This window comes from Leucoraja erinacea, chromosome 13 (assembly GCF_028641065.1).
Source record: "Leucoraja erinacea ecotype New England chromosome 13, Leri_hhj_1, whole genome shotgun sequence".
Classification (NCBI taxonomy): domain Eukaryota; kingdom Metazoa; phylum Chordata; class Chondrichthyes; order Rajiformes; family Rajidae; genus Leucoraja; species Leucoraja erinaceus.
The window spans coordinates 40,490,010-40,514,131 of record NC_073389.1 but is presented as its reverse complement, the minus strand read 5'-3'; the positions used below and the strand labels follow the sequence as shown (position 1 = coordinate 40,514,131).

Genomic DNA, 24,122 nt, shown 5'->3' with positions numbered 1-24,122 from the left:
ACCGGGAGAATCATTGCATAAATGTTAGTCAGTTATTTTGGAGGGATTTTATGTGGTGGTGGTGGTGGTGTAGGGGTGAAGGGGGAAACTTTAATTCTTAGTCCCCCTACCTACCTGGTCGGCGACTCCCAACCTCGCGGAGCTGGGGGCTCCGTCCGGCCGCGGGCGGCGCCGGTTGTGGCTAAAACTTACCCCTGGCTGCTCCAAATCCAGCGCGGCCCGCGGCCGGACGTAGCGAGAAGTCGGGATGTATCCTAGAGAAGCTCCGCTATAGGATCTTTGGTCGCAGCGTGGTTCGTGCGGCAACGGAGCGCTGTTGCCGCCTTCTTCCAACATTCTCGGAGCGTCGCTTTTGGAGCCGCGGAGCTGGGGGCTCCGTCCAGCCGCGGGCGGCGCGGTTGGAGCTCCGACCCCGGCAACTCTACCCCTGGCTGCGCGGCTCCAAATCCAGCGACGCTCCGCGATGTTGTGTGTCGGCGGCCACAGCGCTCCGGAGCTTGCCGCACGGCGACCCGGTAAGGCATTGCCCGCACCCCGCTGGTATCCCAGCGCTGCGACGACGTCGCCGACTGACGAATTCGCGGAGCTTGTTCCGGCCGGCGCGGGCCGCTTTTGGAGCGCCTCGCAGCCAGGGGTAGAGTTGCCGGGGTCGGAGCTACAACTGGCGCCGCCCGCTGCCCCACCGGCCACAGCGCTGCGGAGCTTACTGCACAGCGACCCGGTAAGGCATTGACCGCTCCCCGCCTCTCCGACCAGGTAGGGGACTAAGAATTAAAGTTTACCCCTTCACCCCCCTTCACATAAAAGCCCTCCAAACTAACTGACTAACATTTAAGCAATGATTTACAGATGTTTAAGCGTCTCCCGGTCTCCAGGGAGGAGGCAGCCGCTACAGTAGTACAGACCTGGGTTGACCGTGGGTCGTTTTGGGTCAGGTTTGGCGCCAAACGCGAGCTTTGGTGCGCAGACGACATCTGGAAAAAATGGCCGGTTTTCGGAGCTTTTCGGTTTCTGGAACACCGGATAAAAGGTTGTGCACCTGTACTTCCTTTAAACAAGTTTGATTGCATAGGTGACTTTCTAATTCCAGAAAGTTTCCTGCATTTTTTTTTTAAGTGCATATTGTTTTATTGTACCAACCAACTGCTCAAATTATACTAGATGCTCTGTTAAATTACATTGTTAAAGAATAGCAAGTCATGTATTAATAGTTATTGTGGTTCTCACATTAAATATTTGTTTTTGTGTTTGCTTGAAAAACAGTTATCAACAGATTTACTTATTGAAGGGAGAGATGATAATTGATTGTTTACACTGGTCTTTTGGAAGGAAGATCCAGTCCGAGTATCAGCAAGCAAATTTATTTTAAATACTGGATGAGCTAAAAATTCAGAAATTATATTGGAAAAGCTAACTGTATTTAAAAGATCACTTGATCTAAAAAGGGCTGCATTCCAGGATTCTGAACAAAGGGTGGAAGTTGCAGAACTATTGGATACAATATTCCAAACATCTGTTGATGCTGGGGTCATGTCCGAGGACTGGAGAATTGTACATATTACACGGTTGGTAGTAAGGAAGTTTTGGGGAACAATAATCAAGGGACAGAAGTTTAGGGGTAACATGAGGGGGAACTTCTTTACTCAGAGAGTGGTAGCGGTGTGGAATGAGCTTCCAGTGGAAGTGGTGGCGGCAGGTTCGTTGGTATCAAAAATAAATTGGATAGGCATATGGATGAGAAGGGAATGGAGGGTTATGGTATGAGTGCAGGCAGGTGGGACTAAGGGAAAAAAGTTGTTCGGCACGGACTTGTAGGGCCGAGATGGCCTGTTTCCGTACTGTAATTGTTATATGGTTATATGGTTAACAGTATTGGCAGTTACATTGTTATGGGTAGAATGGTTAGGTAAAGGCAGCATGGATTTAATAGAGCCAAATCATTAGAATACTAATGTGAAAGCAAGATAATAAGAAACAGGAACAGACCTTCAATAAGATCAGGCCTAATCCAATCCTGACCTCAACACCATTATCCTGTGTTCTCCCAATGTCCCTTGACTCCTTTGTAAATGGTCTAGGTGATACATCCACTTAAGTTAACCCAGGTTTTCCAGTATCTGCCAGTTATCAATTTTCAGCCTGTGCAGTGGATCAATTGGGGATTTTTTATTAAAAAAGTAAACAAGTGCTTTAAAAGGTGCTTGATAAACGCATAATGAGTTTGTCATCAAGAATGAAATAAAAGGGAAGTAGTGAAATGTATGTAAATTCAGTTTGGTAAATGGAAATAGCAAATGGTTAATTCTTAAAGTGAAGGGAAACTCGCCAGGGGGGGAAAGGGTTCAGTGGGGTAGATGGGGGAGTGGGGGTGGGGTGTTACTAGGAATATTGTTTTTCTATACATTCATGTTTCTTTATGGTCATGACTTGGGTTTAAAGGGTACAATTTCCAAATCCACAGAGAGCACAAATTTTGTACGCAGAGAGAACTATGAGGAAGACAGGTCCAAACTTTGGGAGAACAGAAACTGGTGGAATGCAGATACATGGTAGATGAAACTTAAAACAGAAAATTACAAAGTCTGGGCAGGAAAAATATGGAGCAGCAAAATAAAGAAATTGACACAATTCTGAAAAGGGTAGATCAGGGAAAATATGTTCATAAATCGTTGAAAATGACATTTAAGACAGAACAATTGGGATCCACATTATGAACCTTCATAAAACAATGATTCACTATATGGGGAGAAGGCAGGCACGGGTTATTGATAGGGGACGGTCAGCTATGATCACAATGAATGGCGGTGCTGGCTCGAAGGGCCGAATGGCCTCCTCCTGCACCTATTTTCTATGTTTTTATGTTTCTACCTGCAACTGGAATATTGAGTCCAATTTTGGAAGTCACGCCTTTAAAAAATAATAATAATGACGTGGAGACCTTGAAAAGGGAACGGAAGAATTTTACTAGTCTGAATCTAGAAATATGGGACTTTAGTTATATGATACACTGGGAAAGTTGGGATTGTTTTCTCTGGATCTGAAAATGAGGACATGCGATGCGGTAGCAGTATTTAACATCATGAAAGGTACATAGCAAATAGATAGAGAGAAAATTGCTCAAACTGGTAGCATGTCTAAAACCATTGGCAAAAGAATGAAAGGATATATTGCAAGCCTTTGTCTCCACTACCCTACACCCACGCTGATTTTGCAGATTCCTGACCTTCTTCCCAAATTCCCACTCTGTAGGTGAAACTGTAAACAGCATCAACAAGCTTTCAAGAAGGAACTGCAGATGCTGGAAGATTGAAGGTACACAAAAATGCTGGAGAAACTCAGCGGGTGCAGCAGCATCTATGGAGCGAAGGAAATAGGCGACGTTTTGGGCCAAAACCCTTCTTCAGACTTTCAAACAACAAGCTTTTCTGCTTGACAAGCATCATGTCCCATCTCTTTTTCAGCCAACACATAGAAAACAAATGTTCTCAAAATACTTGACAGCAGCAGAAACCAAAGTAATAACAATAACCATCTCACCCAACTGATGTCATAATAAAATGCAATGTGAACACTGTTAGACCATAAGCACATGCACAAAGATCTGCATTTTGTCCAGAAATTACAAAGCTTGATACAACTATTCACGGATCACTCAGAGTGGCTTTTCTCTAATAATTATTATGGTAGCATTTTTGACAATTTAGTCACCTTGAACAGAACAAAATTCACAAGATAATTACACATCCATTCCAGCACTAAATGGAAGATTTGAAGACTAATTATGTGGTGTTTGTGACAATTTTAATGCGAGCGTGTTTTTAAATTCATTCAAATTATGTTCAGCTAATTGCATGGGAGGAAGTAATAAAGTCCAGAGTGATGCTTTTTGATATCAAATGTCAATCAAAATACCTCACACTACACCTGCTAAACAAGGTAAAAAAATATACAAAAATAAAAACCATGTCTCATCACACAAACCTCCTCAGCAAATTGCTACTAGCCGCTTGAAAACACCAAGATTGCAGTTATTCCTTTAAACGTAGTCATTTAAAATTAAAAGTCATTCATCGCTAAAAGTGACAAGACGAACACTGATTGCCAAAGTGACTGGTTGTACAATCTATCTTCGAAAAATAAAAAGTCTGTTGGTTTATTAACTGTTAATGCCCACATTTTTCGCAGAATTCAAGATTTTTACGAACTTAATTTCCCACAGGAGGGGGAAGAGTCTGGGCTCGCGTTGTTTTTTTTAATGTGGGAACACACGGAACTGAAATCAAGAAGCTGTCACACTCAGCCCGTCCTCTCAATCAAATATACTTTGCTCTCAATCGATCCTCTCTCTGCCCAGCTTCAAGCTCTTTGCCTGGACTCGGTGGTGAGGAGCTTTTTCCACCTCACAGAGGCTGCCCCACTCTGGGCAGAATCAAAGGGGGTGTTAACTCCTTTCCGTTCTAGATTAGCCACAAGGCAAGTTACGCTTCACCCACCAACTGCTGCTGGCGCCGCCGCCGCCGCCGCCCGGTACCGGCTGCTCATCCTCGGCCGCCGCCGCCGCCATCCTCTCGCCGCTTCCACGTCTGTCCCTCAGCTGTTGCCGTAAACTGTATCGCCGGATCTTTCCTCTCTCTGCGACCGAGCGTCGTGAAAACCACAGGCTTGTAGTAATCAAAGATCTTATAGCGGAGCAAGATAGGCTACTCCTGCTAAATGCAATGGACTGACGTGTAGTACGCTATGGAGGGGATCATGGGCATTTTCCACGCCCATTTTAGCAACCTCTTTGGTAGTAATGGAACTCATAGGACAAGTCGATTTACGGCAGGTACTGCTTGGGTGTTCGTGAGAGTTATCACGATGGTAAAGATGTTGTTAATCTTACTCTTGCAATATTAATTTGGATCGTCGTAAAATGCACATGCATCCCCATTGCCAATTATTTTATTTAAATGGATGGCATCGTCTGCTGGAAATGGGAGAGAACAAAAGTACTACGAATACTCGAAGATGGACACATCTCTGGAGAGAAGGAATGGTGACGTTTAGGATCGAGACCCTTCTTTTCTTCAGATTGGGGAGAGTCTAGGGGAAAGGGAACCGAGAGATATAGACGGTGATATGGAGAGATACTCAGCAGGTCAGATGGCATCTGTGCAGTAAATCTTCTTTCCTGATCTCAAGTCAAAGTCAAAGTCAAATCAAGTGGAGTGTATAGCCAGCCACGCACACAAGTACTGAATTACAGGTGCAATGACAATCTTGCTTACAGGCACATAAACTCCGTACATTTTACAAGGAAAAGAAAGAAACAAAACCAAAAATAAAAAAAATCAGAAAACAGATCCTAGTAAAAAGGGCATAGATTATATAGTGAGAATCCTTCGCATAGATGCTTTCGATGGGGGGGGGCGGGAGAATAAATGGGTCTGTGACGGACTTAGCTGAGTGAACCACTCTGGAGCTTGATGCGTTCCTGTACATTGAAAGTATTGCATTAGTCCAGAAAGGTCACTTGCCACAGCACATCTCACTGAGCATCTCACTAAAAGGACCTTGGGCTCAACTCGTCCACGCTGGCCAAGATGTCCATCTAAACTAATCCTACTTGCCCTCATTTGACCCATAGCCCTCTAAACCTTTTCCACCCATGTACCTGTACAACTGTCTTTTACATGTTACTGTACCTCCCTTAACCACTCTTCTAGTAGCTTGTTTCATACATTTTCCAATGTCTATGTTAAATGTTTGCTCTCAGTTTCCTATTAAATCTTTTCCATCTCGCCTTCATTTAATTTATAGGTACAGCATGGAAACAGGCACTTCAGTCCACACCAATCATCGATCACCCATTATCCCACTCCCTCATTGCCTCTCGCTACAGGAGGAACAATTTACAGAAGCCAAATAATAACCTATAAATATCTTTGGGATGTGGGAGAAAACTGAGCAGCCAGAGGAAACCCAGGCAGTCACAAGGTGAATGTGCAAACACTCCAGGCACAGTATCAAAGGTCAGAATTGAACCTGGGCCTTTGGTACTGCGGAACTAGCTCTACCAGCTACACCAGTGTACCACCCAAAAACCTTAAAGCTGTGTCTTCTTCTTCTAGACTACCTTGGGGCACAACACTGTGCATTCACTCCATCGAAGCCCTTCATGATTTTATATACCTCAGATCAGCCCTTAGTATCCTCTATGCCCAGGAATTAAGTTCTAACCTGCCCAATTTTTCCATGTAACTCGGTCCTTTCAGTCCTGGCAATATCTTAGTAAATCATTTCTGCACCCTTTCTAGCGTAATGGCCTACTTCCAATGCAGGGTGACCATGAATGAACACAAAACCCCAAATGCAACCTTGTCTTGTACAACTGTAGCATGACGACCCAGCTTCATTACTCAATTTCCCAACTGATGAAGTTCCAGAGTGCCAAAAGCCTTTTGCACCACACACTCTGTGACGCCATGTTTAGGCAACTATGAATGTGTGCTCCTAGGTTACGCTGTTTCACAACACACCCCAAGGCCCTATTGTTAAAGGTGAAAGTCAACCCTGTTTTGACTTAACAAAAGGCATTATTGTGCACTTACCTGAATTACATTCTATTTGCCATACCTCAGCCCACTCACCCAGCTGATCATGACCCCACTGTAATTCTTGATAACTTTCGAAATTATCTACAAAACCAATTATTTTAACATCTATATAGGATTCTTAGAAACATCTTTAAAACATCACTCATGGCATGAGTAATTTATTTATTTTGACACCAATTCTTTCTTCACAATCAGAACTGAAATCTGATCAGTCACACTCCTGAACAATAACTTGAGTTCTCTCCACAGATATTGTGTGCTTTAGATTGTTTATTAGTGCATACACATTTACTCTTACTAAATTGCATGAGAGTTCAGTTTGCCAGAGTGCTTTAAGTCGAGTTCTTTATAATTGTACGATAATGCATTTCGTTGTCTTTGTACTGTACACTGACAATGACAATTAAAATTGAATCTGAATCAGAACTTAATTTTTCTGAATTAATTAAATGCAAGGCAAAATAAATACAAATCCACAAGGTTATCAGACACTTGCAATCAAAGATCCTGCTTGCAATGCAGTAATATCACTGCTCTCAGGTGAAAGTGATTTCTACACCTGATATTGCAAAGTATTAGTAAAAATAATTATCTTTATTTTACTAACCATTTCGCCATTTTTGCAGTGCTATTATGTAGAATAACTCAGAATCTTTTAAGTTCCTGCTTCCATTGGCATTCATTTTTTGTCATATTTACACCGAAAACCTGTGTGGCAAGCACATTAAACATGCTTGGCTTTTGTTATACCTTCCACAATGAAATAGTTTTTTGTAGTCCTGATGAAGAACAAGCTATTAGGGCATGAGCAAGTTGCAGAGCTGTACCACAGTAACAATTTGTGCCTCTGCAATGAGAAAATATAGACTGAATTAGTAATCAAATTAAGCATAAAAGCATGGCTTTCTCAATCTGCTAAGTAGATGCAAGAGAAAATATGATACAAATTGAAGTACTTACAAAACAACAACTCGTTTCAATTTCATCCCTGATAATTTACAATAATTCATAATCTATAGAAGAGGGACATAGCTATGTGGACATCACTGTGAGAAATTAGGAAGCAAGGCACTACACTTTCAACGTCTTTGAAAGAAATGGTAAGTATGATTGTGGACGAACATGCTCAAGACCAGGAGTACATGCTGCAGGATCTACCCAAACAAGTTGCATCCTATGCAAATAATCTATGGATTGTTTTCCAAGAAATAAAGCAAATTTGAAAAAAGCAACATATTTTCAGATGTTACTTCAGTAGTCTCTTTAATCTATCTTCTGGGTTTCTAGAAGCAACTCCTTGTGGGTTTGTTTAGGTAACCAAAACTAGGTTTAGACTTGTGGAATGAGATTAGATATTTCTTGCTAACCATTTGAACATTGTGTTTAATTTCAGCTTTTAAAAGATGCAAATTTCATTGAGGTACATTAGAAGAATCATAGAACAATATAGCCCTTAACCAGGACACTCTGCCCAAGCTGGCACATTGACAAAAACAAAAGCCCCATTCTCCTATCCTTTTCTGCAAATACTCACTCAAATCTTTAATTTTCTTTTGCATTTATCATTGAATCTCTTACCTCCACTATTAGAGACTATTATTCCATATGATAACAGTGTGCAATTCTATATCTCATGCCATCTGTGCACCATTTATTAACTACCTTAAATTAATATTTTCTACACTGGAAAGTTTTTCATTATTTCTTCAAAACTTCTTTTGGATTTATCTGCTAGCCAAGCTTCAACAATAATGTAGACCAAGCCAATATTTGCGAAAACTGCAAAATACAACCTTCTGAAGCGTCACGATGTTAAAGCGACCTCTAATGTAATCCTCTAAATAAATAAAACCACATTCATTCTCTAGCCAAGTATTTTCAGAAAGTTCTTCCCATTCTTTACCCCATTACATCTATTTTCTCCAAGAAATCTTTGTAAATACTTAATTTTTTTTGATATTTCTATTATTTACCCGTGACATTCTAAATTAGAGGATGCAAACAACACATTTTTCTCACGTGCGCCTTAATTCTGGTAATACAGATGCCATCTTTGAGCAACAACGATGAGCTGGCCTACAGGGAGGAGGTCCAGCACTTAGCAGCATGGTGCGCTGACAACAACCTGGCCCTTAACTCCAAGAAGACCAAGGAGCTCATTGTAGACTTCAGGAAGTCCAGAGGCGGCACGCACACCCCCATCCACATTAACGGGACGGAGGTGGAACGTGTTTCTAGCTTCAGGTTCCTGGGAGTCAACATCTCCGATGACCTCTCTTGGACCCACAATACCTCTACTCTGATCAAGAAGGCTCATCAGCGTGTCTTCTTCCTGAGGAGACTGAAGAAGGTCCATCTGTCTCCTCAGATCCTGGTGAACTTCTACCGCTGCACCATCGAGAGCATCCTTACCAACTGCATCGCAGTATGGTATGGCAACTGCTCTGTCTCCGACCGGAAGGCATTGCAGAGGGTGGTGAAAATTGCCCAACGCATCACCGGTTCCATGCTCCCCTCCATTGAGTCTGTCCAAAGCAAGCGCTGTCTGCGGAGGGCGCTCAGCATCGCCAAGGACTGCTCTCACCCCAACCATGGACTGTTTACCCTCCTACCATCCGGGAGGCGCTACAGGTCTCTCCGTTGCCGAACCAGCAGGTCGAGGAACAGCTTCTTTCCGGCGGCTGTCACTCTACTCAACAACGTACCTCGGTGACTGCCAATCACCACCCCACCCCGATATTATTTTTTTATTCAAATCGTTTGCTATGTCGCTCTTCAAGGGAGATGCTAAATGCATTTCGTTGTCTCTGTACTGTACACTGACAATGACAATTAAAATTGAATCTGAATCTGAATCTGAACTCGGAACTACCTAACTCATTGCTGGTGCACATATTTGAATAGCACATTCATCCCTTTAATCTCACGCCTCGACCCAAATTTTGAGCAATTGGGTAATGCAAGGATAAAGATTCCCTTTCCAGCGATTCTTAAGTAATTTGACTTATTTTGCAGAGGTAACTACAATCCACAGATTAACTGGTGCTGTAGGATGGAGACAAGTAATAGTGCACCTAGATCAACTATAAATAAGATACAAGGTCCATTGAATATTGGGAGGAAAACCGCACTAGTAAGAAAAATTTTGACATCACGCACATTTCAGTCAAAGAAAGGGTGCAAAGGCTATATCCGTTGTAAAGTTGTAAATGGCAAGGCAAATATTTTTCCCCTGACGATTTTGAGCAAACAGTGAATTTATCTGTTTTACAACTTGATTGAGTCACTAATTGGCAAATGTATTGTTTTTGAATAGGACCTTAAACCCCTCTAGTAATCTGCATGATATAGAAGCAATCATATTGTGTTTTATTTTGCAACATTTTCAAAATAGAGAATTTACAGGCCCACTTTCCATGCATTGATAAGGTTATAAGTTAGTACTCACTTTATTTGAAAACCCTTAAACACCAAATGACTCAATTACCAACACATAAATTACATATTTTCCACTCACAACATGTTAGATACATTGGATTTCAGTGTTCGAGTAACAATTAACATATTACATTACGCATAACTAGATAAATTTATACTTAAGAAATTCATACATAAATTAATGAAAATAGTTTTTTTAACATATGAAAATATTTCCAACTAGTCGAAATTCACTCAAACATTTTTTGGTTTAATACCAGAAACTCCACATTAAAAACAGTATGTAGTTAAAGGTTAAAGTGCAATTACCATTATTAGGTTACTAATATTGCCATTACACTACATTTGTGGTACAACACGTCTACCTGCATACTATGACATCTACAACATTCATTTTTCTTATACAGAGGAGTTAAATAAAATGGTTCTCAAAATACAATTTGCATTCAAAAATCTCAAGTTTTATACTGCAAGGTTTCCATGAAACACGTCTTCAGAAATATCCGAAATGACTCGTACCAATACTTACACAAACCTCCACAAGAAACATCAACCTAATTGTCAAAATTGTATATTCACTCAAGTCGGAATCCTGCAGCTAAAAGTTACAGGTTGCTCTTCCTTTTGTTACAAGGATGGACAATTTAAGTTAAAGGACAAAGGCTACCTTTCACAACTAAGCATTAAAAAAAAAAAAAAAAAAAAAAAAAACTATTTTCTCTTTGCTCTTTAAATGACAAAAATCCCTCCTTTTAATTCCAATTTCCATTTTCCTATGTTGTGCTGGACCCATTCCAATGCACAGTAAAAATACTCATGTATGGACTTTTTTTTTGAACAAATAGATTTGATGTCAATATATGTTTTTGTGCTCAACCTGAAGCGGTCTTTTTCCTATTAAGGCATACAATATTTTTAATTATGGACACACTGCACTTCTTATTCGTTGAAATTTTAAGGACTTAGACAAGATTGATTTTGTCCTGGAGAACCGCATTCCAAGACTACAAGCATAGTTTCCATCTCTTCAAGACAGGGTTTGATCAGCTTGTTTTGCGTATATGCAATTCTAAGTCTGAAACAGAAAGAAGAATTGTTAGATCATAGTTCAAAGTTTTTTTTTAAAACATGTAAATTGCAATTGTATTCTCCCTTCTCTCAGTTACTCAGCTACTAAGTGCCAGAGTCAAACCAACAATGTTATCATCACCAAATCCCATATTCATTGTTGATGAAGCACTTCAGCAAACTCAGACAGCAAAATTATAGTAACTAGATTACTTTTAGAAATGAATGAATGCATCTGCCTTGATATGAAGATATGCCTAGAAAAGGTCTTATGCAGGTGAAAATATATATTCCTGCAGGTCCTGAGTTAATATGTCTATCCCCATTGTTTCATCAACTTAACAATTTTGTCACAACATTGCCACATCAGCAGGCAGTGAAGAAAGCTAATGGAATGTTGGCCTTCATAACAAGAGGATTTCAGTATAGGAGTAAAGAGGTTCTTCTGCAATTGTATAGGGCTCTGGTGAGACCACATCTAGAGTATTGTGTACAGTTTTGGTCAACTTTTCTTTCCTAAGGTCAAGCTCAGGTCAAGTTGCCATCAGCTGGGTCGGAACTTAGAAACGTCCTAGTTTCTACAATACACTTTACAACCAAACATTCTGGAGATTTTGTCTATTCAAGACAAAAGTGCAAATCTCAACCTCAACTAAAAAAGATCTTGCCTTGAACTTTAGCATTATATAGATTATGGCTTGCATTCTAAAAAATTTATTCCAGCAGGTTTCCTGAGTTATGTCATCCCCCCCATGTTTCATCAACTTAACAAAGTTTTGTCACAACATTGCACACATCAGCAGGCAGTGAAGAAAGCTAATGGAATGTTGGCCTTCATAACAAGAGGATTTCAGTATAGGAGTAAAGAGGTTCTTCTGCAATTGTATAGGGCTCTGGTGAGACCACATCTAGAGTATTGTGTACAGTTTTGGTCAACTTTTCTTTCCTAAGGTCAAGCTCAGGTCAAGTTGCCATCAGCTGGGTCGGAACTTAGAAACGTCCTAGTTTCTACAATACACTTTACAACCAAACATTCTGGAGATTTTGTCTATTAAAGACAAAAGTGCAAATCTCAACCTCAACTAAAAAAAGGTTGATCTTTGCTTTTTGAACTTTAGCATTATATAGATAACTGGCTTGCATTCTACAACAAAGTTTTAAAATACCAACCAAGGTTTACAAGGTGAGTTTATTATCCAATCCCCTCATCCATGATGTTGAGAAAAGATTCAAGTCATTTTTTAAATTATGCACAAAATGTTAGTTAATTGGTACTTTATTCAAGTTTTCAAACTACTATCAGCTACTTCAAAACAAAATGCATTAGAGGGTTGACTTGACGATTCCACCCCACCACCTCACAAAATGCACTAAGATTTTCCAAACCCATATCCTGAGACGCAAGTGCATTTGGAGAAACAAGGTCAATCTTATTTTTCATGCCAGACATTCAATTTTCTTTTTAATTAATAGTTTATGAGTAGGCGACACAGTGGCGCCTTACAGCTCCAGGGACCCGTGTTCGATCCCGACTATGGATGCTATTTGCATGGAGTTTGTACGTTCTCCCCGTGACCTGCGTGGGTTTTCTCCAGGATCTCCAGTTTCCTCCCACACTCCAAAGATTTTCAGGATTGTAGGTTAATTGGCTTGGTATAATTGTAAATTGTCCCTAGTGTGCAGGATAGTGTTAATGTGCGGGGATCGCTGGTCGGTGTGGACTCGGTGGGCCGAAGGGCCTATTTCCAAGCTGCATCTCTTAACTAAACTGGAGAGGACTTCAACCCCACTTCCAGAAATCAATTATTTTAATTTCTTAACATCTCTGTACAAGCAATTTACCTTTTCCTTAGTTGTTTATACTTCTCCAACGCCAGACAGCTTCGTTGCAAAGCAGTTAAGCACTGAACAGCTAAAACCGCAAAACACTGTTGTGTACATTCATTATGGAAACTATTATCCCACTGTGGAAGTTCACTCGTGTACCTCCACGCATTCAGTATGTAGTTTAAGGCAGTCTCCCAGAGTTCTGCTTGCAATAATAGCTTTCCTTGTTCCAGGCATGTTCTCTGCAAAGAAACAAAATTTAGTTTAGTTAAGAAATACAACGTGGAAACAGGCCATTCCGCCCACCAATTCTGCGCCAACCAGCGATCACTTTGTATACTAACACTATCCTGCACACTAGGGATCATTTACAATTTTACCAAAGCCAATTGAACCCAATCTATCATAAAATTTTCAAAGTCACTTCAGTTGATTTGAATACATTTCACATAGCCAATCGGAACATGACAGCACTTTTCCATGTAGGAAAACATGCCTCTGGCTCAATCAGTAGCTGCATTTGAACCAGATAAAATAGGTTCCCAATTTCTTCTCCTTCAGTTGCTTAAAATCAGGATGTTGAGACCATACCTGTGAAGGAGGAATAGATTGTTTCATTTAATTCAAATGTTAAACTAGCAAGGCTTTTGGACCTTGCAGCAAGAGGAAATTGTTGGTTTGGTTCCTGGAAATAACCAATTACATATGAATGTAAACACTGGACAAACTGGGGTGGTGGGGTCAAGGGAAGATACATTGTAAACATTAAAGCTGGAGTGAACCCCCCACCACACACCCTAAAGATTGGAACCCAATGTATTGAATTTTATTTATGCATTCAGGCAGTTGGAATAACATATAACTAAATTCAAATCATTGGGTGTGCTACCAAGAGACGAGAGAGTTATTAAATTATTTGTTTAAGCAGTTAGAAAACAAAAATACAATGTAATAATGCAAGGTACACCGCGGATTCAGAGAGTTAGAAAATCCACAAAGGATAAGGGTGAAATATTGCCAGCATTTTGGACTGAAAAATTGCAAAGTAGATAGAATGCCAAACTATAACTATTATTGAAAACAGACAAAACAAATCAGGCTGTATTTGGGATATTGTGCTGCTTATGGTCAAGTCTTAAGTTTTGAATGGTGGGCGAAGACACAACTTTGATAAAGTACCAGAGAAATTTGCTTTTTACAATCTTCAAAAGAAATGAAAGGTAAAGAGATCCAGAACATCACTTCAGACTAATCCTGTTTGGATAAAATAGATTATGTACCCAACAAAAAAACAAACTTAGAACTAAAACAAGCAAGCTCTTCACCACAATGCAAGGCGATGAAAGCAAATCGCTCTGCAACCCCGCAGAGGTTTCTTTTTGGAAGAGCCACATTGAACTAAATTGTCTCACTATTTATTCATCTTGTCAAGACCAAGTTTAGTACAAATGTTGATGCCTTATTCTCATCTAATCTAATACTTCCATTAAAGCATACCTACCTAAAATAATAAAATATATAATATTTCCACTGAATGTGTTCAGTAATAATCCCAATAAAAACTGAAAATACTGGAATCACATAGCAGTTCAGGCAGCAGTCAAGCAGTGTTGAGTGTTTCCACTGTTTGTTTTTTTCCCCCATTTAAGATTTCAAATATTTGGAAGGGTTAATTTTAACTTCCTCAACATAAATATAAAGTAATTTGGTCAATCTGTCAAATGCCCATGGGTGTATAATTATATTTGGGCAAAGAACAATCTTAAAATGGTAAATCAAGATCTTGCATTCCTGGTCATGATTTCAAATATCAATTGAAACATACATAGTATATATACAGAAAATTGTAGGAAAAACAAACACCCTATTGACCTTCCATTCAATCTTTATCAGAAAATACAAACCTTGTAAATGCGAAGATGATTATGTGCTTTGCGGTAACAGTAGGCATCTCTGTTGGATCCCAAGCGCCATCGTGGTATTGATCGATAAACACTTCTTTTGGTTAATGCCAGCTGTTCTTGAGCAAATTTCAAGATCAATGACGGAAGAACCAGGTTCCTGTCCTGTTTCAGAAAAAAATGCATTGGTTTTGATATAGTTCGAACTCCCAACAGCACAAATTACCGTGCATTTTTAATTTGATCATTAGAGGGAAGCTCTGGTGAGACTGGTTGGGCTCAAAATTTTTTAGACTGTGGTTTATTCAGTTAGTGACAGGTAGTCAGCTGGCATACCTCATCATCAATTGCAGGATATCTGTGCAATACGAAAGTCTGCACCAGCTGAGATGATAGTAGGTGGTTTAGTTTGACTTCCAAATCTACACCTCGCTTAAAATGCAGTCGTTGTTTCTTGAAAGGAGATTCTGAAATAAAAAGTTAAATTTCTGTCCGTTCTTTCATGGGTAGGTTTTTTTTTTTAAATAGTCAATTTCACAACATTAAAAAAATGATTCAACTTTAATATTTATTGGGTGTACACATTTGGTCTGCCTGCAAACAACATGTCAGAAGAAATCATAAAATAATAAAACCACCATCAAACCAAGAAACTCTCGGCACAGATTATATTTAGCGGATGATCAGAATCACTTTCATTTGGGCCAGTCTGATCATCTGTCAGTGCTCTTGCTGGCTTACGGACAAAGATTGAAGCACAAGGTACCAATGAAGAGAATCACACACCAGTGGACTGAGGAGGCAGAGGGTCTACTTCAGGGTCTATTATTGGAACATGTTCAAGACAACTTTTCCAGTCTGAATGAATATATCTCTATCATGACTAGTTTCATCAAGAATTATGCCGACGACTGTATTCAGACAAAGGCAATTGGGATCTATCTTATTCAAAAACGTAAATGAATGGGAAAGACTCTTCTAAAGTCTAGATGCAAGGCTGTACAAGGATCTGTGAAAGGCTATCAGGGATGCCAAAGGAAAATTCCAGAACAATTTAGAGGTTCAATTTAATCAAGTGATGCCAGACAACTGTGACAAGGCCTGTGTACTGTCACAAGCTATTAGGCCAAATTGGGGAAGTGGGGGATCTCTAGCAATGGCATATCTCTACTGGTTGAGAATGGATTTGAAGGTCAGATGTGCTTTCACAAGGATAAACTCTTGGAAAGCAGTTGGCCCAGATGGAGTCTCTGAACCGATACCGAAATCATGTGCTAGTCATATGGTCACCTTGAATCTCTCACGGAAACTGCTCTAATTACAATCCCCAAGAAAAGTAAAAATGACAGATCTCAATGACTACCACCAGGTAGCTCTAATATTGACCACAATTAAGTGTTTGGTATTGTCCACATTAACATCAATCTCCTGGACAATCTAGGGCCTAGCAATTTGCGTAAAGGAAAATAGGACCATGGTGGACCCCTTGCACTACATGATTAAGCTCTGGATCACCTTGTTAATAAAAATGCCCATGTCTAAGTTGAGCCACAGTGATACAACGTGGAAACAGGCCCTTTGGCCCAACTTGCCCCAATAGCACTAGTCCCACCTTCCTGCGTTTAGTCCATATCCCTTCAAACCTGTGCAATCCATGTACTTATCTAACTGTTCCTTAAACGTTGGTTTAGTCCCTGCCACAACTACCTCCTCTGGCAGCTTGTTCCATCCACTCAACACCCTTTGTGTAAAAAAGTTACCCCTCAGATTCCTATTAAATCTTAAACCTATGCCCTATGGTCCTCGATTCACCTACTCTGGGCAAGAGACTGTGCATCTACCCGATCTATTTCTCTCATGATTTTATACACCTCTATAAGATCACCTAACATCCACCTTGCTCAAGGGAAGAGAGTCCCAGCATACTCAACCTCTCCCTATAGCTCAGACCCTCTAATCCTGGCAACATCCTCGTAAATCTTATCTGTAGCTGTTCCAGCTTGACATCTTTCCAATAACATGGTGCCCAGAACTGAATACAATACTCTAAATGCGGTCTCACCAGTCTTACACAACTACAACATGACCTCCCAACTTCTATACTCAATGATGAAGGCCAATGTGTCAAAAGACTTTATGACCACCTTATCTATCTACGACTCGGCCTTCAAGGAACCAAGCACCTGCACTCCTAGATCCCTCTGCTCTACAAAACTCACCAGAGCCCTACCATTCTCTGTGAAGGTCCTACCCATGTTAGACTTCCCAAAATACAACATCTCACATTTCTGTGTAGATGCTATTCATTGACGACAGATCAGCCTTTAACACCATAATACCGAATAAACTCTTCACAAAGCTCCTGAATCTTGGCCTTGGGGCATATATCTGCAAATGTTTTTTCTGACTGGCATAACTGAGAATTGGTCATCATAACAATTTCTTCACCCAGACTCTCAATACTGATGCCCCCCAGAATTGCTCTCCTCCCTGCACACCAATGACACTGTCTACGTACAGCAGTAACTCAATCTTTTAGTTTGTTTCTGCAGAAACAGATGACATCCCACTGCTTTGAGTCAGTGAACTGGTCCATATTCAGGGAATCAACAGCCAGCCTGAATGAGTTGGCCACTGCCATGACTGATTTCATCAGCAAGTGCGCAGAGGAGTGCTGAAGAAGACAATCAAAATGTTCCCCATTGGAAACCATTGATGAATTATGAGGTACATTCCCAGGTGAAGGCCAAGACCAATTCCAGGTGGTTCAAGAAACCTCACTATAATCTTTGCAAAGTCATCAGGAATGCCAAGACAATGCATTCAGACACACATCTACTGTGGCAAGGCCCGAAAGCCATAACTGCCCGCAAAGCAAAGTAAAGTCAGGCAGCATCACTGGTTACAGTGCAGCCCTCCCTGGTGAACTTAATGCTCGTTTTGAGAAGAAGGCCAACAGGACAGTCAGAATTTTGTATTCATCATTACCGTAAATGTTTACTCTATGGGCTTCATGCAAAGGAGAAATTTCATTGCATGCTGGTATATTTGACATTGAGCTAATCTGAGATATGACATCCAATCATAAAATGAAAATAACTGTTCTATGTCCATTATCATATATCCATGGTACACTTGGATCCCAGGTGTGGAAATATGACTGCCAACACATAGTTATCTGTAAATGGATGCAAAATGAACTCTGTAGAACCTGTTCAGGTTCATATAAAATGGTATACAATATCAAATTCAACAGGCACACACCTTTCTCACTATCATTTTCCAATGATTTTTTGTTACATATGAAATTTGATGAACTGGTGTATGTTCTTCTTCTGGCTCCAAACTTTCTTCTGGCGAACGATGAGACTTCAGAAAAATCTTGCGCTGGAAAACAATAAAGTGTACTTTCAGCAAAGCAATAAGATGAATAGCTGCCAATGGCCACAACATCATATCAATCTACATCTGCTTGTCATATTAGTTTTAGTTGGTCTTTTACAAACACCGGGATAAAATAATAAAGATTGGTAAAGCTAATAAAGGCATAAAATAATAGTCTGCTTGAAATTATACCTCTGGATATAAATATGGCCATGAAAATCCTTCAGGATTTCGACTCGGTGATTACATTCTTAACAAGTCAGTAAGCTTTAGGTTCATGTACCAATCCAGAAAATTTACATACCCAAACTACAAAATGACCATTCTTTGTAGAAATAAGGAGGTCCTGGGCCATTGGATGGAGCCATGATAACAAAATCATTTTTTTTATTGGACAAAAGATTCTGTGCACTATTCATAGACAATGAGTGTTATCTGCAACACTAATAGATCCTTCAATCAGCATTAGGGCAGATTTTCTGGTTATCTCAATTTTTATTTGATAGACTTCACCGCACATTGGACATCAAGCACACTTTTACACTAATCCTCTGCAAAATGCATCTTTTCTATCCCATCATTCAATGGGAAATTCCCATCAGCAAAAAAGCGGCAAAAGTAAAACAAAAAAAGATTCCCTCTATATTCATGTTTAAGAAAGAACTGCAGATGCTGGAAAAATCGAAGGTAGACAAAAATGCTGGACAAGCTCAGCGGGTGACTATCTATGGAGAGACGGAAAAAGGCGACGTTTTGGGGCGAGACCCTTCTTCAGACTGATGTCGGGGGGGGGGGGGGGGGGGGGGAAGGAAAGAAAGGAAGAGGCGGAGATAGTAGGCTTGTAGGAGAGCTGGGAAGGGGGAGGGGAAGGAGGGAGAAGGCAAGGACTATCTGAAATTGGATGTCGATACCGCTGGGGTGTAAACTACCCAAGCGAAATACGAGGTGCTGTTCCTCCAATTTGCGCTGGGCCTCACTCTGGCAATGAGGAGGCCCAGGACAGAAAGGTCGGATTTGGAATGGGAGGGGGAGTTGAAGTGCTGAGCCACCGGGAGATCCAGGTGCCAACCTTTCTACATCGGATACCATGCCAGTGGGCCACATGAGTGGCAAGGGTGGGGGGGAGGGAGATACATTTGTGATTTGGGGAAACTGTATTGTATGTATAGGCTCCGAGAATGTCGGATGAAGTTTTGTAAGGATCATGTATTGTATATATTTATTTCTCAAATGAAGTCTATTTTGAAGAAAAAAAAGCTTTTCTACATCGGCGAGACCAAGCACAGGCTTGGCGATTGTTTCGCCCAACACCTACACTCTTTTTTTTATTTTTTTTTTTTTTATTTCAAAATAGACTTTATTCATTGATAAATATATGCAATTCCTGAACCATTCAAACAAAACAAAATTCATCCGACATTTTCGGAGACTATACAAGTTTTTTCAGTACAATTTTTTTTAACATTTTTCAAATTTCACCCAACAGTCTCCCACCCGTGCCACTCTGTGGCCCCTGTCCAAGTAATAAATATATACAGTGTTTACAGTGCGAAAATCCCATTTGACATTTTCACTTCCACAAATAATGTCCCCCACCCGTGCCACTCATGTGGCCCCCTGGCGTGGGATACCTTCCCTTAATTTAATTTTTAATTTGAGGGGCGTCTCCACCATACCGTGCCCCCCATGTCCAGCAGCAACCCAACACCTACACTCAGTTCGCACTAACCAACCTGATCCACCTGATGGCTCAGTACTTCAACTGCCCCTCCCATTCCGAATCTGACTGGCTTGGGCCCACCCCAATGCCAGAGTGAGGCCCAGCGCAAATTGGAGGAACAGCACCTCATATTTCGCTTGGGTAGTTTACACCCTAACAGTATGAACATGGACTTCTCTAATTTCAGATAGTCCTTGCTTACTCCTTCCTTCCCCTCCCTCTTCCCAGCTCTCCCACAAGCCTACTGTCTCCGCCTCTTCCTTTCTTTTTCCTGCCCCCCCCCCCTCGTCTGAAGAAGGGTCTCGTGAATGGCAGTACCAAATTAAATAGCTAAATTGAAGAACTTGCTGCGTGAACATCCCAATTTATTGGGGGAATAGCCCATCATATAAACGAAAAATATTACAAAATGATCTTCAATAATAAACAAAGTTGCTGATCCGTCTGCAGAATTCTCCAGCATTACAGAAATCAAATTTCAATTCACTCTACATGCTGGAACAAGCCAAGCATGTTGGCTCTAAAAAGCACACCAACCAAGACTACTTTTGACCAAGATCCTGATAGGAAAGAGGGGATGACATCTATTGTTGATTAGTACAGATGTCAGGGGGTTATGGGGAGAAAGCTGGAGAATGGGGCTAGGAGGGAGAGATAGATCAGCCATGATTGAATGGCAGAGTATACTTGATAGGAGCAGAATTATGCCATTCGGCCAATCACATTACCTTATTGCAGCAAAGTTTGTATACACAAACACACAAACCTGATGTAACATTCATATCTTGAATTAAACAATTACCTGTTGGGCTGTTCTCCATTCTTAGAAAAGATGTTGGAGGAACATTGGCATGAAGTGCTGTTAAACGTGTTTGCGCCCTCGTGGAATTCATAATTTCTTCATAGGTCCTGCGAAGATGGACTGGAGGGGGAAAAAAGTGTTTTTTTTTTAAAAGAAGCAAAATTAATGACTGAATCTGCATTTTTTTTCTAAGGCAACATGGACTTGGAAGGGGACCAGAGGGGCAACTTTTGTTTTTAAGAGGGTGGTGGATACATAGAACACGCCGCCAGGGACAGCTGTAGATGCGATGGGTAGGAAAGGTGTAGAGATTTCTGGGCCAAAAGCAGCCAAATGGGGCTGGTTCATCTTGGTCGGCATGGATGAGTTAGGTGGAAGAGCCTGCTTCCTGTGTAGGGTAACTCTAGGTCTCTGCTCAAGACCGCCAACTACATCCTCTGCACCGTTGATCTGCTGAAAATGTTTAGTTCTGAGTGTTAATATTCGCAATATGTCAAATTTAAATACTACGAGTGATGCTCTTCTCACCACGGAACCGCAAACACTTGCATGCAAGAATATTTGTGAATGATTTTTGTATAAGCCTCCCGCGTTAACATTGTAACTTCTGCTTATTGCTGGATCGTTCAATTTATAAGTTATCTGTTGGCTGTCTGTCCGGATATAGTATACTACAGCCAAAAATGCACTGTACGTGAGAATAGTATACATTTTTAAATTAGGAAAATAATGAGTATAATGAGAAATGTGGCCTATAGGGGTCTCACTATCTATTCAAAAGGTCAGCTTTTAAAAGTTTAAGAAATCCCCATGTTGCATTCATGCTTAAAGTAGAAATAATATCTATTTTATCCTAGCTTTCTTCTTTGCGTCGACAATGCTTGTATCAGATTATATCTGGTCAGTTTTACCAACAGCTGGCCACTATTACCAATGTATTGTGTCCACGCACTATAAAATCATCAATGTCAATCCATATAAAATATAAACACATATTTAATTTAGTATCGCATCCAAAAACCCGATAAATATTTTTTAATCAATAGTGTAATCAATAAGGATTCCCATCAATTGTTGGCTCACGTTTGGCGCTTCCCGCGTCTTCCATTGCTACAATAAAGATATTGCAATGATCATCATCCTCAAATTATTTCAGCTAATAAATTAATAACATACATTGGGTCTATTAAACTATAATATATTCTATTTCATATGCTAAACATTACAATTTGGGTGAACGTGCGGGATGGAAACTGCTTTCTCATCTCCCCGCCAATATCGTGGTAGAGCAGCAATTTTATAAAAACATAACTGATCATTTTTTTCGGACAATAGTGCAGATTGATCATTTAACTGAACAGATGCAATACTCAAAATCAATGATCATCATATTGACTTTCAACCGTGTTTAAAACTAGTTAACAAGAGTGTTCCCCTTCCCTCCCCCATCGCCTCGTCTCAGTTAAGCGCCTTATTTTTTCCGCGTCTATTTAAACATGGGTTTACGTACCAGCAATCTTAGGCTGCGGGTTTGGAATTTCCATCAGCACTTGTCTTAGGTTTTCAGCAGGAGCCATAAATATATTAGTAAAACGCAAAATCGACGCGTATTGAAGTCCACTTGCTGGAGAGAAGAACAAAATAAAACAAAAAAAATAAATAAACTCCCGGCGAAAGTTTCGGATTTTGCTCCTTGCTTCTCGTGAGCAATTGTGAAGAAGAGGATGGGAATTTTTCTCTTCATAAATTTCAGTCCTTGTAATTGTTTTCCCTTTCCCCCCCTTCCCTCCCTATCCCTTCCTCGCCGTGCACCGAAATGAATGACGGACTGCAGAGAAGATTCACCGTTCTCTGGCACCAATGTAACAAAGTGAAAATTGCCGCGCGGGCGGAGCTTCCTGAACTTCACCCAATAACATCATCGCACAAGGGTAGGAAACATGCACCAGATGCTCGTTGGTCCTTTAAACCGGAACTCCAATCCACCGCTTGCTTGTATACTCCTACAAAGTGGACGATTTTATAGCTATCTTATGATAAACATATACTTAGAGAATGGTAAATTTCACCGGCGGCAAAGCACCCATGAAAAAAAATTATGAATTTTCAGAGAATTAGTAGGTTAAGGCAAAAATCAAAGTGCTGGGGGAACTCTGTGGGTCAGACAGATGATGTGGAGGAAGTTGACGTTTTGAGTCAGGACACTTCTTCAGACTGATAAAGTAGGGCTGAGAAAGCTGGAAAACAGAGGTGAGGAGGCAAGGCCTTGTGATAAGTGGATACAGGTGAGGGAATTTTGATTGACTGATGGGTGAGGATAGTGACAAAGGCTAGAAGCGAAAAGGAGACAGAATGGTGTCAAATAAGGAAAAAAGGCTGGAGGGAGGGATATGACTGGAAGGGTAAAGAGGGGATAACCAAAATATGAGACTCGGGGATGGGAGATGAGCATATGGAGGGTGTGGTGGGAGCGGGGGAAAGAGAGGGTAAACATTAAATTGGAGAATTCAATGTTCATACCATTTGTAATTGTAATTTTATCATAAATAAAATTTAGCGATGAGGAAAACCGAAAATCAAGAAAGCAAGAGTTTTTAATTATCATATGCACCTGGACCAAACAATGCAATTCTCACTTACTAAAGCTTTACAAGTACTTTAAACACCACAACACAACAAATATATATATATACATCAATTTGAAGAAGGGTACCGACCCAAAATGTTACCTTTCCATGTTCTCCAGAGATGCTGCCTGAACTGCTGAGTTACTCCAGCACTTTGTGTCCTTTTTTTTTGTAAATCAGCAGTTCCTTGTTTCTACTTCTTAAATATATATAGAAATTTTGCCTCGGGTCAGGAAATATCTGTCGAGAGATAAAAAAGTCAATATTTCAGGCCGATGAGCCAGTCTTTCATTGCAGTAGAGAGTGACGACAAAAAATAAATAGCTTATAAATAATTACACAGAAAGGGAAGGAACTAAAGAGTAGTGGTCAAGAGGAATCCAGTCAGGAAATGAATGATGGTATGTGATAAAGGCGGCGATAGCAGACAAGTAGACAATGAAGAGATGAGTTGTAAATATGAAAAAATAGGAGAGAGAAGCAAAACAAACCAATCTGACAGTTAAAATAATCCTATGGTACACAAAATTGCTGGAGAAACTCAGCGGGTGCAGCAGCATCTATGGAGTGAAGGAAATAGGCGACGTTTCGGGCCAAAACCTTTCTTCAGACTCCTGAAGAAGGGTTTCGGCCCAAAACGTCGCCTATTTCCTTCGCTCCATAGATGCTGCTGCACCCGCTGAGTTTCTCCAGCAATTTTGTGTACCTTCGATCTTCCAGCATCTGCAGTTCCTTCTTGAACAAAATAATCCTATG

The 24,122-nt window shown here is 40.5% G+C and overlaps 3 protein-coding genes across 4 annotated transcripts in view; 1 reads left to right on the top strand and 2 right to left on the bottom strand.

Moving 5' to 3' along the window:
* Window positions 1-4,619, bottom strand: part of tbc1d23 (TBC1 domain family, member 23) — a 62,354-nt gene extending 57,735 nt beyond the window's left edge. The window contains 1 exon segment of the mRNA XM_055645012.1: window positions 4,494-4,619. Within this exon segment, the coding sequence (XP_055500987.1) occupies window positions 4,494-4,564 (71 nt within the window). The 5' untranslated portion in view covers window positions 4,565-4,619.
* Window positions 4,620-4,688: 69 nt separating this feature from the next.
* On the top strand, window positions 4,689-9,790 carry LOC129702916 (uncharacterized). 2 transcript variants are annotated; one of them, XM_055645014.1, is made up of 2 exons: window positions 4,689-4,828; window positions 8,644-9,790. In XM_055645014.1, the coding sequence occupies exons 1-2, from the start codon at window positions 4,796-4,798 to the stop codon at window positions 9,310-9,312; spliced, it is 702 nt and encodes a 233-aa protein (XP_055500989.1). In that variant the 5' UTR covers window positions 4,689-4,795; the 3' UTR covers window positions 9,313-9,790. The 2 variants fall into 2 exon arrangements, 1 of the variants encoding a protein (XP_055500989.1); XR_008724476.1 differs by having other exon boundaries at window positions 4,776-5,140.
* Window positions 9,791-10,027: 237 nt separating this feature from the next.
* On the bottom strand, window positions 10,028-22,556 carry LOC129702915 (uncharacterized). Its single transcript, XM_055645013.1, has 7 exons — window positions 22,250-22,556; window positions 20,740-20,859; window positions 18,098-18,220; window positions 15,170-15,300; window positions 14,837-14,998; window positions 12,948-13,174; window positions 10,028-11,112 (listed from the first exon to the last, which is right to left on the bottom strand). The coding sequence occupies exons 1-7, from the start codon at window positions 22,314-22,316 to the stop codon at window positions 10,992-10,994; spliced, it is 951 nt and encodes a 316-aa protein (XP_055500988.1). The 5' UTR covers window positions 22,317-22,556; the 3' UTR covers window positions 10,028-10,991.
* Between the last annotated feature and the right edge of the window lie 1,566 nt (window positions 22,557-24,122).